At 41.8% G+C, this 17420-nt stretch overlaps 1 protein-coding gene across 10 annotated transcripts in view; it reads left to right on the forward strand.

Moving 5' to 3' along the window:
* Positions 1 to 17320, forward strand: part of COL19A1 (collagen type XIX alpha 1 chain) — a 212202-nt gene extending 194882 nt beyond the window's left edge. For 9 of the 10 annotated variants that reach the window (XM_075498152.1, XM_075498155.1, XM_075498156.1 and 6 more), the window contains 5 exons: positions 3113 to 3283; positions 4225 to 4291; positions 6169 to 6324; positions 12986 to 13063; positions 13289 to 17320. In XM_075498152.1, the coding sequence (XP_075354267.1) occupies positions 3113 to 3283; positions 4225 to 4291; positions 6169 to 6324; positions 12986 to 13063; positions 13289 to 13425 (609 nt within the window). In that variant the 3' untranslated portion in view covers positions 13426 to 17320. Of the gene's footprint in view, positions 1 to 3112; positions 3284 to 4224; positions 4292 to 6168; positions 6325 to 7165; positions 11012 to 12985; positions 13064 to 13288 lie in introns of those variants that run through there. The other variant, XM_075498157.1, reaches the window with a different exon arrangement.
* Positions 17321 to 17420: the final 100 nt, after the last annotated feature.

Genomic DNA, 17420 nt, shown 5'->3' on the forward strand with positions numbered 1-17420 from the left:
GTAATCTTCAGGCAGCTTCTTTTATATATGTGGGTGCACGCATGTGTGTGTGGTCTCATTTGAAAGCACTACCAGACAAAATGGTATGTCCAGTGGCTCCCTGTACTGGTTTCAATCTCAAAAAAAGTAACTAAACTAAAAATTATATTAAAGGCTATACCTCTTCAAAGTTTTGCAATAGCATATGGTAGAACAGGGGTTGTTCTTCAATTTTACAATGTTTCAGGTTGCTATGAGTAAAGTAGGAGATGGAGGTTGGATGCAAAAACTTTGTTAAGGCCAGGAAAGAGCCTCCTCCCTACAAAAGTTCTGCTTCTCAGTCAGAATCCTTCCTCTGCCCTGAGTTTCTCAAGGTGTTGCAATACACATCCGATACAATAGTTGTATGCAGGACAGAACACTTCTTCCTATAAATCTTAAATTTATAGAAGCCTGAAAAGGTATGCCTCTTCCATCAGAACATTACTCTTCCAGTTCCCCCAATGCACATACGCTCCCTTTCCTGCTCCCATCAACTGTTGAAAATTTTAGAATCTTTGACAAGGGTTACAGGTGTCTTTTGTGTATCACATCATATCTTGTCTTTTTTCTACTGAATAGCTAAATTAGCTGTGTGTTTGTTGAAAATCATTCATATGCTGCATATTTAGAGTTTTGCCCGAAGTATTCATGCCCAGAAACTAAAACTGGAAATCAGATGTCTGCAGCGTTGGCAGGATAGGTCTTTTAAGAGAAACAGAGTAAACGTAATCACACTGAGATTGTTTCCACATCACACTGACTTCCCTGACTATGTGATCGTGTTAGCAGTTTGACAGGTTGTATTGGGTTTATGGGGCCAGGTTTTGGTAAAAGGGTGGCTGCAGGGGTGGTGTCTGTGAGAAGACACCAGGAGCTGCCCCCACATTGGACAGAGACAATTCCAGCCGGCTCCAAGACAGACCTGCTGCTGGCCAAAGCTGAGCCCATGAGTGACATTGGTACTGCCTGTGTGATAGAAAGGGTGGAAAATGCTGTGCAACAGCTGGGAGAGAGGAGTGAGAATATGTGAGAGAAACAACTCTGCAGACACCAAGGTCAGTGCAGAAGGAGGGGAGGAGGCGGTCCAGGTGCCAGAGCAGAGATCCCCCTGCAGCCTGTGGAGAAGATCATGGTGAAGCAGGCTGTCCCCCTGCAGTCCATGGAGGATCACGGTGGAGCAGATATCACCTGCAGCTCATGGAGGACCCCATGCTGGAGCAGGTGGATGTGCCCTGAAGGAAGCTGCAGCCTATGGAGTTCCCACACTGGAGCAGACTCCTGGCAGGACCTGCGGCCCGTGGAAAGGAGCCCACACAGGAGCAAGTTTTCAGGCAGGAACTATGTCCCATGGGGGACCCACACTGGAGCAGTCCATTCCTGAAGAACGGCAGCCTGTGGAAAGGACCCACGCTGGAGTAGTTCATGAAGGACTGTATCCCATGGGAAGGACCCCGCGCTGGAGCAGGAGAAGAATGTGGGAAGGAAGGAGCAGCAGAGACAAAGTGTTAAGGACTGACTGCAACCCCCATTCCCCATCCCCCTGCACCTCCCGGCGGGGAGGAGGTCAAAGAGTCAGGAGTGAAGTTGAGCCTGGGAAGAAAGGGGGTGGGTCAAGGGGAAGTTTTCACTATCCTGCTCTGTTATTAATTTGCAATAAATTAAATTAATCTTCCCCAAGTTCAGTCTGTTTTCCCCTGACAGTAATCAGTGAGTGATCTCCCTGTCCTTATCTTGACTCACAAGCTTTTCGACTCATTTTCTCCCCCCGTCTTCTTGAGGCGGGGGAGTGAGAGAGCGGCTGGGTGGGTACCTGGCAGGCAGCCAAGGTCAGCCCACCACAGAGGTTAAAATTACAGGTGTGAGATGATGAGGTCTCAGATTTTTACACTTGGGTTTTTTTCTTGTGGTAGACTTTCAGAGTTCAGAGCCTCTGCACTCTTACTGAGGGCAATTTAAACACCAATTGGGAATGCATTATGGTTTCAGTTAACGCAGTAAAACATCACAAGTTACAGTGGTCCCTGTAGTGAAGCTTAGTTATAGTCAGTAATAACCTCTAACTCACTGGAAATCATACAGATTGGAGGACAGATAGGTGATAAAAATGTTATACAACCTCCTACTTGCATCCTTACCTTCTTTCTTTCTTTTTCAATCTTTCCATGTCATGTAAATATGACTTAAGAATATAACTACACTTTTATTGGTTTATCAGTCAATGATGTTTCAGATCTGAATACAGTTTACCAGCACTTGCTGTGGATTAAGAATGCAATTAATTCCATTAATTCACCCCTCATAAATGTAGATTCTGGATTTATCTAGTAATGATGTAGTCAATTCTTGGTGCTGTCTGCTGCTTACGGTGGAGCCTAACATTAGCTAAAGTGATGCAGCAAGGGCAGGCAGTGACCCTTAAGAACTGCCAGCTGTTCATTAACAATCTGAACATCTGACTTGTGGCACTCTGCTCCACAGCTGTAGTTCAGTGAAGTAATAGCTAATACATTAAATCACTCTAAACGATTTAATTCCTCACAAATAAACCAAATTTAAATGCAATCTTAGCCATGATGGAAGCTGTTGCTGGCCAGAACATTGACCTTTAATTTATTTTGTTTGCAAGGAATTCACTTAAATGGATTTGTGTATTTGTTGTTTCTTTTATTAATTGAAATTTTGTGTACATGCAGAAATAAAATAATAGGCTTCTAGGTAAAGTTACAGAAAAAAGCCTGGTGCCTTGTGCCTGGGAGAGGTTGAGCACCTAAATTCTATGCTGTATTTGACTTTTCTAGATCCTTGTATAACGGCTATACACTTTCTGCACCCAAGTTCTGTCCTTGAAAAGTGGGTTACAGAGTCAAGCTATTTTTTTGTCATTGACTTCAACATTAAAAGTGTAAGAAAACAAAATGTTACTTGCTGTGTTTTCAGAGACAAGGGTTACACTGTAAAATCAGCTTCCCTACATGACTCATAAAATCTATTTCTGAACAGGGAAGAATTTTCTCTTTACCATTCTTGGGTGACTTTTCCTAGTTTGTTCCACTGTCTGCAGTGATTTTCTTTCTGCTTTTATTTTACACAGGGAGATCAGGGTATTCCAGGGGACAAAGGTCCACAAGGTGAACGAGGGAAACCTGGCCCATCAGGAGAAAAGGGGGATGTGGGTCCTATTGGGCCACCAGGAGACAGAGGCTATCCAGGATCCCCAGGTCATCAAGGTCCCCCGGGTTCACCGGGACCCCCAGGGTTTCCAGTAAGTAAATACAAGTTTTCCTTGGTTGCTTGTGAATTCAGATGACGTGAAGGTAGCATGTGCTGAGCAGTGGAAATTCAACCAAGTAATACCACAGTATCAGAAAAACTACGATATCTCGGAGATAATTTCAGTGTTCAGTTAAGAGGTGGAAAAAATATACCCAGGTGATCAAGCAGTTATTTTTATTTTTTTTTAAATATGTGCTGTGGATAAACTTTTATTATTTATTTATTTATCTCCTGACAAATCAATATGGCTACTCAATACTGTTAATTTTCAAGTTTTTCATAAGCTTAAGAGCTTAAGTGTAAGTCTTTGCAACTGAAAAAGAAACGGAGGCAGACAAGAATGATTCTCAATAAAAGGGAAATCAGCATTTAAAAAGGCAATGAGATGCTGCCTGTAAGTTGTAGATATTTTGGTTTGTCTCCATGTGCGTGCAGACACACATCCATGTTACAGGTTCTTTTTACCCTCAATCAGATAGTGTAAAGCTCTAAAAAAAATTTCCAGTGAAATTATTGGTCCTGTGATGCAGTTTTAGTTAGTTGGCTGTGCATCACAGCAGTTAGTCCCTAGAAGGGGTGAGAAGTTGGGAAATGCTATGCAAAAGGCAGGTAAAGCATAGCGGTGTCACTGGACATCCTTACTGTCTTATGCAAATTAATTTCCATACACATAACATGCTGATCATCTTGGCAGTTGGGAGTGCCTCTTCCACTTCATGGTATTAGTAGTCTTTATATTATAATTTATTGGCAATAAAGTGGCCTTTGCAGTTAAGTAAATAACACAAATATATTAAAATATTTAATTTTTTGTGAAAGCTTTACATTTTTAATGCTAATTTCAGCATTTTTTTATTTTTGTATCATCATAAAGTGCCTTCTGTGCGTTTCTTCTAATACATATCACCTTTTTTTTTTTTTCCTCATCAGGGTGATACCGTTTCACTTGAAGAAATAAAAAAATATATCAAACAAGAGGTTCTTAAGGTTTTTGAAGGTAAGAAAATGAAGTATTATACAACTAAATGTAAATCTTAAATTCTGTTCTAAATGTTTTACATCCCTACAGCCTTTACATACACTTCTTTACATGTCATCTAACTTACATTGGACTTAGCAGCTGCCTTGTTGCTGTAGCTATGTTTAACTGTTGTTTAAGTCTACTTAATATAATTATGTTCAAACAATTATAAATTATTTCCTTATGTAAAAGATCAGCATTAAAAGGTAGTTTGCTCCAAATCGTAATAGCAAACATATGTATGTCTCACTGTAGATACGTATATATTATGTGTCATATATTATTGCAGATACATATGTATCTACAACCTATCATTAAGACATTGAAGATTTATTGAAGTGGAGACAACAGAAATATCTAATTATTTTGGCCACTTGATTTGACTATCTAAATGAGAGAAAGGCTTGACAGCTTTCAGTCACGCAGGTCTAAACTGCTGTGCATTTTCAGCAGACATCCCTGCTGAGCTCCAAAGCTCCCTTGCAGACCACCGTCTTCTGGCACAGTTTTAGGCAAGTACCAGATTCAGCCAAGGCCTTTGTTCTATGTAAGCTTTCTTAGGTGTGTCCTTACTCTGAAAAGGAAATATTTTTCTTCCCCAGCGTTTTCTTAGTCAGGGTTGAAAAGCTGTGACTCAGGTAGGTGTCTGAAACAAGCTGCTTCTGCTCAAACACCTCTTAACAGTAGCTTCTCTTCCATTGCAAAATGCGTTTCTTATGTCTGCAATATGCTTAGCTATTTTGTCATTAATATTTGTGGATACAAAACCTTTTGTCTTTTAGGGATAAACGAAATCATACAGAGCTTGAGACTTTTTAAACTGTTCAGGCAGTCTTTCACTTTATAAGAAGGCTATTATTTTGTGTATTTTCACCCTTCCCCACACTGCTACCCCTTAGGAGTTCAACCTACTATGTATTTCAAGAGCAGTTTGTTGGCTTTTCCCATTCAAATAGAATGGTAACAAGTATTTAGCCTATTCATAAAAAGAAAGTATTAAAAGGTGTCCTGCCTACAGGGAATATTGTTTTTTGCCTTTATAGCTATTCCATTTTCTACACCTCACTAGCGTTCCCACAGATCTTCTATTTTTGGCTTTGTTTCACTTTGCCTATTTTCTATCACCTTGCCTATTTTTTGTTTGATGCCCACTCTTCTCTTTACTCTAATTTTTTTCTTAAATCTTAAAACTCCACCACAGTAAATACCTGCTAAATTGTGGAATGCTTAGTTAAGTTTTTTAATCAGGTATAAATGAGACACATTCAAGGTTAGTACATATTTTATCTACCTCTAAGGAACACTGAATTGTTACCAAGTGCACTTTATTCTACCAGCATGAACAGTTCATGCTGAAATCTCTGCAATTAATAGTGTTTGCTGAGCACTTACAGGTTTTTTCACAACTGTTTTCAGGGTTTCAGCACATTCCAAGAATTGTTTGCAGTATTTAAGCTCTCCTTTGCAACTTAATATGAGTTACAAACATAAGGTAGTCCTTCATAAGGGTGTTAAGTACTGATTATTCTGTGTTCATGTATTTTAAGTACTTCCATGAACAGGAGTCAGAAGTCATTTGAAATATTGGAATACATTAGTAAAAGAGAGTAGTAACAGAAACTTTAGTACAAATTCGTTCAGATTATTTCAAAGGGTAAAGACTCAGACATAAGTCTAAGTTCGAACTGAAGGCCTCAGTACTTATAGGAGCGTTTAATACCGTGACATTTAGAAGGATTAAACACCTTACTTCCAGAAACTTACTTTAGCTGGGGTTTTGGGATTTATTTATTTTCCCGTATTTTGCTAGCAGATTTCTTACTCACTTTTTCTTGTGTCTTCTGTTAATGAAGAAAGGATGGCTCAGTTTGTATCCCAGCTGAAGCTGCCTGCTGCAATGCTTGCCTCCCAAGCGCATGGAAAACCAGGGCCCCCAGGAAAAGATGGGTTACCAGGGCCACCAGGAAAGGACGGTTTGCCAGGGCCACCAGGAGAGCGTGGAATTCAAGGTAGGAATTCCAAAAAATGTTCCCATGAATTGTATCTTGAAATCTTTATACATGTGCTAATGATTATTAAATAAGCCAGGATTACCTACGTAGCTTCCTAATGATTAACTTTTAAAACTGTACTTATGTTTTCCAGACTAGATCTAAATATTAACCCATAGTAAATGTGTGGATTTTACTGATTAAAAACTCCTAATCAGTGCATTTTATTTCTAATAAGTGCTAAAGTTAATTACTGACAGATGTCTAAAGCTGACAGATATCTACACTCCTGTAGCGGTTATTTTTTTCTCCAAAGTACTTTAACAAGGAAGAAAAACTATGCCAGCACTCTAATGTAACTATTTAGATCCTGTTCCATAGTGAGAGACCATCTTATTTAAGACACAAAATTTGATCTCCAAGTCTGAGTGCTCTCAGCTCTGATCCTGAGACAACACAGGGGAGGAAAAACTGAAGGCAAATATTATTCTTTAAGAAGCAGTGAAAACTGAAATATTACCACATGAATTCTTCTTACAGTGAAGTAATCTATTTTCACAAATCAGTTTCAGAGTAATCAGCTTTTGTCTAGACCCTAAATGGTAATTTGTACATTGCAATGCATTTGGACAGTATAGGACTCTCGTTTCACTGAACTGTCTTTCACTGCAAAATTAGCTTCAAGGGATCCAGGCTCATTGTAGCCTTGCTCTACTGTAGCGTCAGCCTCTCAGAGATTAAAAGGAAGAGGAGAACAGAATAAAAGGAAAAAAGAATTTATCGATGAATAATATTTTGTGGGTGGGTAATATGTAATTTGCAGTTTATCTGTAGGTAGTTCTTTATTATCTTTTGTTAGTTTGGTCTGCTCTGGAGTCAGAGCAAGTCAGACTGGAATGAAGAACATGAGAGCAAAGCTGAAGATGTGTGGATCCTAAAGCTATCAGAAGAATAAAGACTTACTAACATTGATAAGCGCAAACCCCTGACAGAAGCTTGAAAAATGTGATGAGCTCAGAATGAGAAGAACAAGAATAAAGGATCAAGGAAAACAATAAAAGGCTTAGAATCTTACAACACTGACTTCATCATTACCTAAATATTCAGATCACTGTAAACAGTCAACTTCAATGTCAGTGCCAGATTGTTCAATGATGATGTATGTGGTGGATAGTCTCACATGCTTCTGGGAAGTGGAACGTTGTACTAGGCTTCATTTCCAGCCTAGTGAGCATCAAGAGTAAAGATGATAGCTATTCTTGAAAAATAATAAAGCTGCTTTTTCATGCCTTATGCTTAAGTAAAAGTAGTGCCCCATGTATGCAGGATTTCCATTTATTTTACTGATATGCTCAATACTCTTTTTTGATTAGTAAAAGGTAAGCTAAGTGAGAAGCGTTTACTTCTCTGATACATCAAAAGATATATGAAATTATACTTCCAAGGAAAGAAAACCAAAAATTTGTCTTGCCTCCTTTTTACACTCTGAGTAAGAGAGAGTCCCGTGAGAGAAGCCCACTTACAAATACCCTTCATGCCTTTCCCAGCTGTGCCTATACGTGTTATTGTTTTGTGCCAACAGTAAAGAGACATTCAAATCTCTGAGCAGATTGAAAAGTATCCTTCTGTATTCCAGTTTATTTTCAGCCATAAAAGACATAGCGGACAAGACTTCTTCAAGAAGCATGTTACCTGCATGTGTAGCTGAGACCATCAAGGTAGCATGCTGTGTGCACGTATGCCCAAGTCATAATATGCATTGGAGAGGGTGCTTGGTATTGACTGCCAGATATTCCTTATTATAATTCTCACTTGGTTGTAGCCCAAATTGCCAACTCCAAGGTTTTGCTGTGTATAGTAATATACATTTGGGCTGGCAGAATGAAACAGTCACTTGTCCCATACAGCCACTGAAAAGAAGTAGATACTGTTGGAGAGCAATTAACAGGACCCCTGCAAACACCTCCAGAGCGGTCTGTGATGCTGCACGCCGAGCAGAGAGCCTGCTAGAGCCAGCCAGCAGGAAGGGCAGGAGTCACCGTGTGCCCAAGGAGGTGCTTAACTTGCGGCTTCGCAGGGGTCCCTCTGTACGCCTCAAGTGTGGTGCCAGTTCCCCCAGGAACTGGTCTGGCCTGGCCTGGCCAGGTTCCACCAGAGCCTCCTTCTGCACAGCAAACCAATAGGTAGGGGTTAGTCCCAGAGGCAAAAAACATAGATACCAACTTTTGGAAGTGTAGACGTGGTCTTCAAAAAGTGTAGTTAAGGAATTGCTAGACTCTTGGGCATAGAGTCATTCATTTCTAATGAAGTCCAGAATTGTTACCTGCTGGCCTTCAGCAAGGTTGTTCATAATGTACCTCAGGTACTTCCCAGTGGTTCAGGTACAAATAATTTTGATCTTATATGGTGGTCTCAATAAAAATATAGCATGCAAACAAAAAACAACAAAGAATTGCAAGATAAATTATGAAATATGCAATTGGTATTTAAACACACTCATATAATAGTGATTGGAAGATTTTTTTTTTTCTTCATTTAAAAAAAATAACCTATGGCATATGCACCAGCAAGCTGATACCGTGAGGCAATGTTACCAGTGAAATGTACAGCATCTGCTTAAGGGGGAGCAGAGGAACTTGTTTACTCTGTATGCATTTTAAAGGATGCTAATGTCTCGTAGAGAAACAGGAAGTTTATTTCAAGACTTTATTGACAAGCTGTCACAATGTCATCCATTTGCAAACAGTCAATCAGATTGTCATATGTTAGAGGATCTAGCTCAATTAATTCTACTGACTTAACTGGATTTTTAAAACTGTAATAGAAAATGAATTTTGGTCCATTAGACCAAATTCACCTTGGGATAATTTTGCAATCCAGAGATGCATATTATCCTTTATGTTAATATGTCCATTGATTTTTTCCTCAATAGAGAAAAGAAGGTTTCATCATAGTTAAACTTCACTGTTTCTATCAAGTTAAGAGTTTTTTATAGGTTCTCCTAACTCGTGGTAGCCTGGAGGCATCAAGCATCACGTCTCAGGGAAGAAAAATACCATGTGATGAATAGTCAAAATTCCTTATCTTTATTGCTGATTTCTGTTGTAAAATTTATATCTCTTATTATTAATTTGCATGGTGGGAGCATCTAGAAGGCTTGGCTGACATCAGGAACCCATTGTAGTGGATGTTGTCCAGGCACGGTCACTCTTCCAAAATAGCTGCACTGGTTTCCAGCGTTACCTCCTGTAAACTGTTCTTTGCTGTGGAGGGTGAAGTTAACCTGTTCTACTTTGTTTTGAAACTCAGTTACTACCTCTCAGCTGAGAGGGCTGTAACACACAGAAGGAATTCAGAATATGCACTGGAGGCTGGATGAGAGGGCTTGCTCTTAGCAGCCTTCCTGTTGCTTTGCAGTTGTTTGTTTTTAAGAACGCAGAGTATTTGCACAGTAAAACACAGTGGATACTTTGGTCTCATTGTTTCTTGTCATGGTAATGTGCTTGCCTCATACTTGTCTTAAAGAACCTCAGATTTCTCTAGATTCTTGACACGCTAGTTTCAGGTGCTGCATTATCTATGCGGATGGAAGAGGGTCTCCATGATATAGGTGGAATACCTTTTCGAGATGGTTAAATGCGAGAACTCTTTATCTCCAAGTTCATAGACATGAACTTGTGTCATTTCCAAGTAGAGCTGAGGGTGTTGCAGTAGTAATGCATCTGACCGTGATGTTTTTGGAGAGCACCAAACCGAGAGCTGTATTTTAGCTATCACCACTCCTCTGTGAGCAGATGAAAGCTTATCCATTGGAACACATACTTGCTACATACTGCTACCAAGTGTTTACCATACTACCCACCTTGGGTACATGTTTACATACCACAACTTTTGGGTTGCAGAAATCGCAACAAAATTTCTGGAACCTGAGTGAAAGGCTTTGCTAAAGCAGTCGCCTTTTGAATTAAGCAGGTACCTCTTACTAGAGTTGTAATACTACCAGTAAAAATAGACAGCATCTTATATGTGCCTTTACATTAAAAACAATAAATCAAAATATGATTTATGTGTATGGTCATATTTTCCTTTGACTGTGTTTGAGTTTGTCACTTTAAGCTCAGAGAGGAGGTGATACTATCCTCTAGAAGTGTAATCATGGCCCTACTTCTGAGCAAAATATACCTCATTAAAAATCAAATATTTTCCTGCCAGAATTACACATTACATTGTTCGGATTGTTTACATATAGGCCTGTTTACTGATATGCTTACACCCTGTTAAATAAAGCCTTATTTTTAGAAAAGATATCTGGGAATTTTTGTATTAAACTTCAGTGTCAACAGAACTTACCTGCCACTGTGTACGAACTACGCCTTTGCATGTGTATTCAGATAGAGCCAGCAATGGTTTACACTACCCTGGATCATATATTTGCATTGGCAGGCTGCTCTTTGTCCTGTTGTGGAGGTTTTTTTCTTTATTGTCTTGAATTCCAGTGATGTTTACAGAATCTTTCAGTCTATCTCAGTCCCTTTTCGATTATGATGTCTCGGATACCTACAGCAATGGTTATCGTGGAGCTTGTAAATGTGATATATCATAAATGTGATTTCTCTCTTTTCCCCGTAACTAAAGAAATGCAAAACAAATGATTAGTGGCAGCGCTGCTTTGTAAAATTACCATTAACTGGGTTTGTAGTGAGAAATGTACTGTAACTATCTATTGTAAATTAAGAAACATAGATATATATATAATAAATAGGAAATGTAATAGATTCTGTGGTTGTATGATTGAGCTTCTCAAACGGTAGCAACTACTATGCATTACACAAGATTTTCAGAGCAAACCAACTTGATGTAGTTTTAAATACTACTGCGGTCATTAAAGAGCAAAATCAAGATTCACAATTGAATACAAACACCTACATATTCCCTTTTCTGAGTCTTTATAGCTTGTGTGCATATATGCCTTGTACAATTTTGCTTAACACAACTCAGTGACCAGAATGCATGATTAATATTAAGTTTGTTTCTCTGTGAGCTTTTAGACAGTTGATTTCCTTTTGTTATATTATGCATGTCGCTCTGCATGAATTTTCTAATGTTTTTGCCTCGCTGTAATTTCCTTGTTGGGGTGCTGAGGGAAGAGTAAGATAATTGATGCTCTGTTTTGAAACCTAGAATGACTGCAACAGATAATAGACTTTCTACCGAAGCGTATAATGAGCTTGTGTGTAACGGGAAGCTTGAATACTCTGTGTACCGTTCCTACTGCATTGTGTCTGTCGTAACAACCCTGAATCGGTACCCGCAGCACTTACAATAGTTTCCTTCTGGATTCTCCTGTGAAGTACCAGTGTTGCCATAGGCTGCAGGACACTGACGAGACAACCTTTGCCATCCATCTGCCAGTGCCCATTAATCTTCATGAGACATCAGGTGGATTGATACCACTATGCTGCCTGGTCAGCCGTGGCTCTGCTCTTTTAGTTCAAACTGAGTTACAGCTCTTCACAAGAGGAAGTTTATTGTATGGCATACGCGGCACTGGAAATATACTGGTCCCTGAAGCAGAACAAATTTAATTCTAAATGTGACCAGAAGTTGGCAAATTAATCTTCAACATATGTGACCTTACATGCCAGTGTCTGAGGCGTTGGGGAGGGAAGACGGTTTCCTTATAACCCCTTTTAAAGTAAGGGGTTGGGGCAGGTGTCACACGTGTTCTTTTCAAAGTGCCTTCATCCCCTGTCCTACATAAATTACATGGTCTAAACAGAAAAGGTACATTTGTAGATGGATTCTTAACTTGAAATACTAAGCAAAATGTTATACCGTTAGCCACGAGTCCGCTGCTCTAAAGCAGCCAGAGTGTTTCCAACTAATAAAAATTTTTACAAACATTTTAAGGAAAAAGAAGCGGGGGTTGGACACGAGTTGCAGCACCTGAGAAGATGGAAGCTATTTAGATAAAGAGAAAGCTATGGCCTGTGACGAAAATGGACACAAATATTCACAGTATCACAAAAAATCACGCCTTGTTAACAATATACGGCCACTTGGGTCAAAGTAGACCTTGCACGCTAGAGCCCGAAGCTGCCCAGGCTCTGAAGAGGCCTCGTTCCACGTGAGGGCAGCTGTGTAACGCTGGCGGGGGAGTGAGTCTCCTCTGGCACACGGGCAATGTCTAAGCATACGACTCCCAGTTTGCGGTCTAAAAAGTGTAGACTTAAAGATTTATGTAAAGCGGAGAGGGCGAAGTCTCGCTCAGTTTGTGGGCGATGAGAGAAGGGCTGGTCAGACTGCGGATGGCCTTTGGGTTGGTGCTTTACATCACTTCATCAAACAGGTAACTCTGGAGCAGAATACGCATTTGGTTCTTTATTAGAGGAACTTCAGGAAGGTAACTTAAAATCTCAGGGAAAGGTCCGGCTGGTGAACATAGCGAGAGTCCTCCGGGAGAGGATGCAGCAGTTACTGCTAGGAATGCTCATGTTTTCCAGAAGGAACTTTTAAACATAAGAGCTGTCTCAGAAAAAAATACCAGTCTCGGAAAAAGAAGTGAGCATGTGTTTTCCCCGTTGCATTTGTCCTGATAATTTCCTGTCAACAAGATACATGGAACATCACTGTTTATAATAAGAGGACGCTCTTATTTTCATATCTTTATTCTGTGTAGGTTATAGAGGACAGAAAGGGGAAAGAGGCGAGCCTGGAATTGGACTGCCCGGTAACCCTGGACCACCCGGCCCTGCAGGTACACGTCTCCAGATTTATTTCTGCTATAGTTTTGTATGAACTAACAGGCCTTTCTCCTGGTTTTCACGCCGGTTTTACACCCGTGCATTTCCTCCCGAGCTTGGTCGTAGCGTGAGGTCAGACCCACCTGCCTTCTCGGGGATGAGCTGGCACGCAGCCGACTGTCAGCGACGCAGCGCGGGGCACTGCACGCGCTCTGCTAATTCTGGCTTTGTTTTACCAGCTACCGGCCCGCCGGGCCCACCGGGAACGCCAGGCTCACCCGGACCGCAGGGGCCACCGGGACCCAACGGAAGATGCAATCCGGCAGATTGCTATTACCACATATCACAGACTCGGTCACACACCAGCGGGAAATAAAAACCCTCTCGCGCAGACACCTGGGTTCACAGTCACCTTTCACTCCTCTCAATAAGTTAATTTAATCTTTGAACTACTTGGTGCATTTTTTTTCCCTTGACACTGCATGGTATATAGATAATTTATAAGGCACAGAACTGAGCCTTTTTCTATGTTATTTGCAGTGTCGTAATTATGAAATGACATATATTTTCCAGAGTGCATTCCATGTGTTACGTTTCTCGTATTTATTTTGCTTAGAGGAGAAAATAGGCCCAAATAATTTTCATAAGCTTCTTTCTTCAAACAAAACGTATTTTATTATAACTTGAGACAGTATGTATGCCTCAGTATGTAAGCTGGCTTTATTTTTCTTGCTGGTGGTGAAGTTTAAGTGGAGAAAACGCAGTTCTGAAGTTTTGAAGCGTGCCCATTTGTGGCGAATGCAGGACCTGAGCTGGAGCGCTGGGAACTCTGTTTAGACTCTGTTCACGTCCCTCGAGGAGGCTCCTGCAACACCTTCTGAACCGGGGCCGTGTCGCGCACCGCAAACGCTACCCACCGTTTCCGTCACTTCCTAGATGTCGCAGAAGGAAACGAAGCTGTGTTTATGATCTCTCTAACCCCATCCAACGTTTAGCTTCAGACTGACTGGAAATTTGCCAGGTGTAGCCCCGAGAAGCGTCTCTCCTGACTGGATGTTGTCCCAGCCGAGGGCTTGTACGTTCGTTTAGTCATGGTTACGTATACTCCAGATACGAAACCATTAGGGGCTGGTGGCGGTGGTCCTAGCTGAGAACTCGCACGTCTTCTAACCATTACGTGGGCTCAGTAAGTGTAGTATTGCTGCCTGTAACCAAGCTAGTCTGCTGTTACATCTGCTTACAGCAAAGACGACCTCTTGCTCTAGAGCAGAGATGGTGGGTACACGGTGAGACAGTCGAAGAAGGAACTTCACAAGCCTCTAGTCTTACGGATGGCACAAGCTTCCTGTTTTTCCTGCAACAGTTGTGTGCCAAAATAAATTTGAGAAGAACATGGAAACAGTGGAATCCAAAACTCACAGGTCCTAATAACTGGTTGCAAAAAATTGAGCTCAAGAGAAATCCCGAAAAATTACGAAACCCTCCTTGGAAAGGTGCACTACAGAGAGCACGACTGCATGCAGTTTGCAGGCATTGAGTAAATCCTGCAGGACCAGACGTTGTCAATGAAGAACAAAACAGAACAAAGTGTAAATCCTATAGAGCTCAAAGGGTTGGACAAAAGAAAAGATGGAGAAAATCAATCATACAGAGGCTGATTCTGAAAAGGAGGAAGGAGGGTTGGCTGAAGTTTCACTCCTGATAACTAGGAAACAGATGATCCTAGATTAGTCCTAAGGAATTTGCTACAGTGCAGTAGAAAGTGAAGGTGCTATTGAGAGAACACGGACAGCTATAACTCACAACCTCAAAATAAACCCGTAGTACACAAGCAGCAGTGAGGGCTCTCGCCCCACCATTAGGAAGCCAGTCGTTCTCTCCCGCTTCAGGCCGGTAAGTGGTTTTGGTGATCTCCGTGCTTGAGCAGTCCTGAGCCGCCGGGGAAGCGTTCCCAAATTGGACGTGCTGGTTTCCAGAGGAGCTGTTGTGAGACAGTAATCTGGCTGACTTCTGGTTTTTCCTTAAAAACAGTAAGGAATGAAGGGTGGGAGTCTTTCAAAAAACCAAAATACGTCAGCATTTGTTCTGAATAGAGTTCCTAGCGCTTGTACCCAGACTGGAGCAAGAGGTGACAGAGTTAACCCGGGTAGCTGGGAGGCACAGGTAAGCCCTAGCCACACTTTCTGAGAGAGAAAGCGTACCCTACGAGCAACCTGGGAGTGCTACCTAATGTGCTCATCACTTAGCTGTTTTGAGGGAAGAAGGTGCTTGGCGCAAGAGCAATGTTTGAGTAAACACGGAGGCTGAAGGCTGAGAGTAAACACCTGGAACAGGAGAGGGCAGCAGGAAGGAGGACAGCAGAAACTGGTGGCTTACCATGAAACCATCCCCTGAAGGGAATCTGCGAGCTGTAATACGCCCGGCAGCTGGGGACCCCTTGGCGGGAGCAGGGTGCTTCGTCTGTCCCTCGTGAGGAGGGGGATGGACGGCTCAAAGCTCACGCCTCCTCTTCTGCTCGCCCCTCGCTGTCCCTCGGAGGCAGTGGCTGCCCCTTCTCCAGGCCAGCGCCGCCTCCGCTCTGCGGGCGGTGGGACCCGTCCCGCTGGGGCCAGGGCGTGCTTGGAGCAAGTGGTCCCGCCTGGGCCTGGCACAAAACGCGCTGCTCCCCTTCCAGACCTCCCGTGCCCATGGAGCACGTCTTGGTTTGCTCTGCGGCGTTGACCGCCTTTCCAGATCCGCTCCTCAGAGCGTCGTAGCTGCGCGAACGCCGGGAACTGGCGAGGCGGCTCGAAACCCAGCGCTTGTCTGTCCCGCGGCACCTGCTGCTGTCTGGGCCACAGCTCTGCCAGCCCAGCGAGTAAAGCCGGGGGCCTTGCACCGACGTGCGTATCGGTGTGTCCTCACCGGCGGCCGACCGGGCCCCGCATACTGTTTTCCATTCAGTCAGATGAACTGCTGGTCAGGTATCTTGCATGAACATTTTTTTCCTTGATTTCTTTTTACTTCTTTAGTAATTCCAATGTATGTAAAAAGCTAAATATTTTTTTACTTCCTAAGTTAATTTTAAACTTCATTTTCTGTGATAATATCGAAAAGGGTGCTGTCTCGTAAAGAGTATCCGCGTGACTGAGAGGTTTCCAAGCGGCCCCCGTCCTGGAAGGCTGTACATCGACTATTGCGCCGCGTTAGTGGTATGTGTATATTTTGGGGCTTTTAGCTAGCTGAAACCAAGCATCTGTTATTTGCCGGATGCAATTGCTGTATGTTAATTTACTTGAACTTACCAGAAAGCAGAACACTTTTTATATTTGAAGAAGTTTTATTTTTTCATCTATGTTTCCTACGGATGCCTTTTTCTTTTTATAGGCTCAAAACTAAAGGTCTTTTAAAAATGTATCTGAACACTTTGAATTTATTTGCAGGTAACGTTGGTAATTATCTTGTTGCGTTATTTTTTATGTTGCTAAAAGCCCACTTTAATTTTCTCACGTGAGAAAACGGGTATTTTGTTATACGGGCTATCTCGATACCTTTTTAAAGGTGCTGCGTTCTTCCCTGGGGTAGAACGAGTTAATCCCAGCTTAACTTTACTTCGCACTGGCTTGCTCCTACTCTATATTTTTAAAATTGAAAGCAGAATGTAGCTGGAAACGTGCTTCTGCATGGTTTTCAGGTTTGGCCCCTGAAATTTCTTTGCCGTTTCAGACCGATGTTGTCTTAGTTTTTGGGAAGGGGGCCGGGGAAGGCAGGGCGATGTTAATCGGTTTTGCAGTTTGCTTTATCTGTTTTGAGCAGTCTGTGCTGCAGCACGCATTGCAAGGAACTAAACACGGAGGATTATTTTTCCCAGTAGCACAAGATATTTTTCTGATTTGGGAATGTTTACATACAACAGGACTTTGAACTTAAATACCTTTGACAAAATGTTTTAAACCTTTCTTAAAAGCTCTCTTAAGTTTTGTTCTAGTTCAGGGTCAGACCATTATATTTCATGGCAAGTTGCGTTATCATCTACTAAGAACGCGTTGGGATTTGCTTCAAATAGCTATGTACAGAACTACTCAGTTTGCCTAAGGAAAGTAATAAACTTGGTAAGAGGGAAACTTTTCTGAGGCTGCAGCATACCTCCTTTTGTCCACATGGTGGAGTTCAAAACCTCTTTTCAGTACAAAGGATAAAGCCCAGGCTGAACTCCCTCAGCAGCGCAAGAAACGACCCGGTGCTGCGTAGACTCACGGCACAAGAGTCAGTGTTTCTGATTTTGTTCTTGAGCCTGAGGTTTGGTTTTGGTTTTTTTTTTCCCCCCTAAAATCCATTTAGTTTTGCATGGTAGTATTTGCAGAAATACTGCCTTTCTTGGATACTTATTTT

This window comes from Mycteria americana, chromosome 3, assembly GCF_035582795.1.
Source record: "Mycteria americana isolate JAX WOST 10 ecotype Jacksonville Zoo and Gardens chromosome 3, USCA_MyAme_1.0, whole genome shotgun sequence".
NCBI classification, from domain to species: Eukaryota; Metazoa; Chordata; class Aves; order Ciconiiformes; family Ciconiidae; genus Mycteria; species Mycteria americana.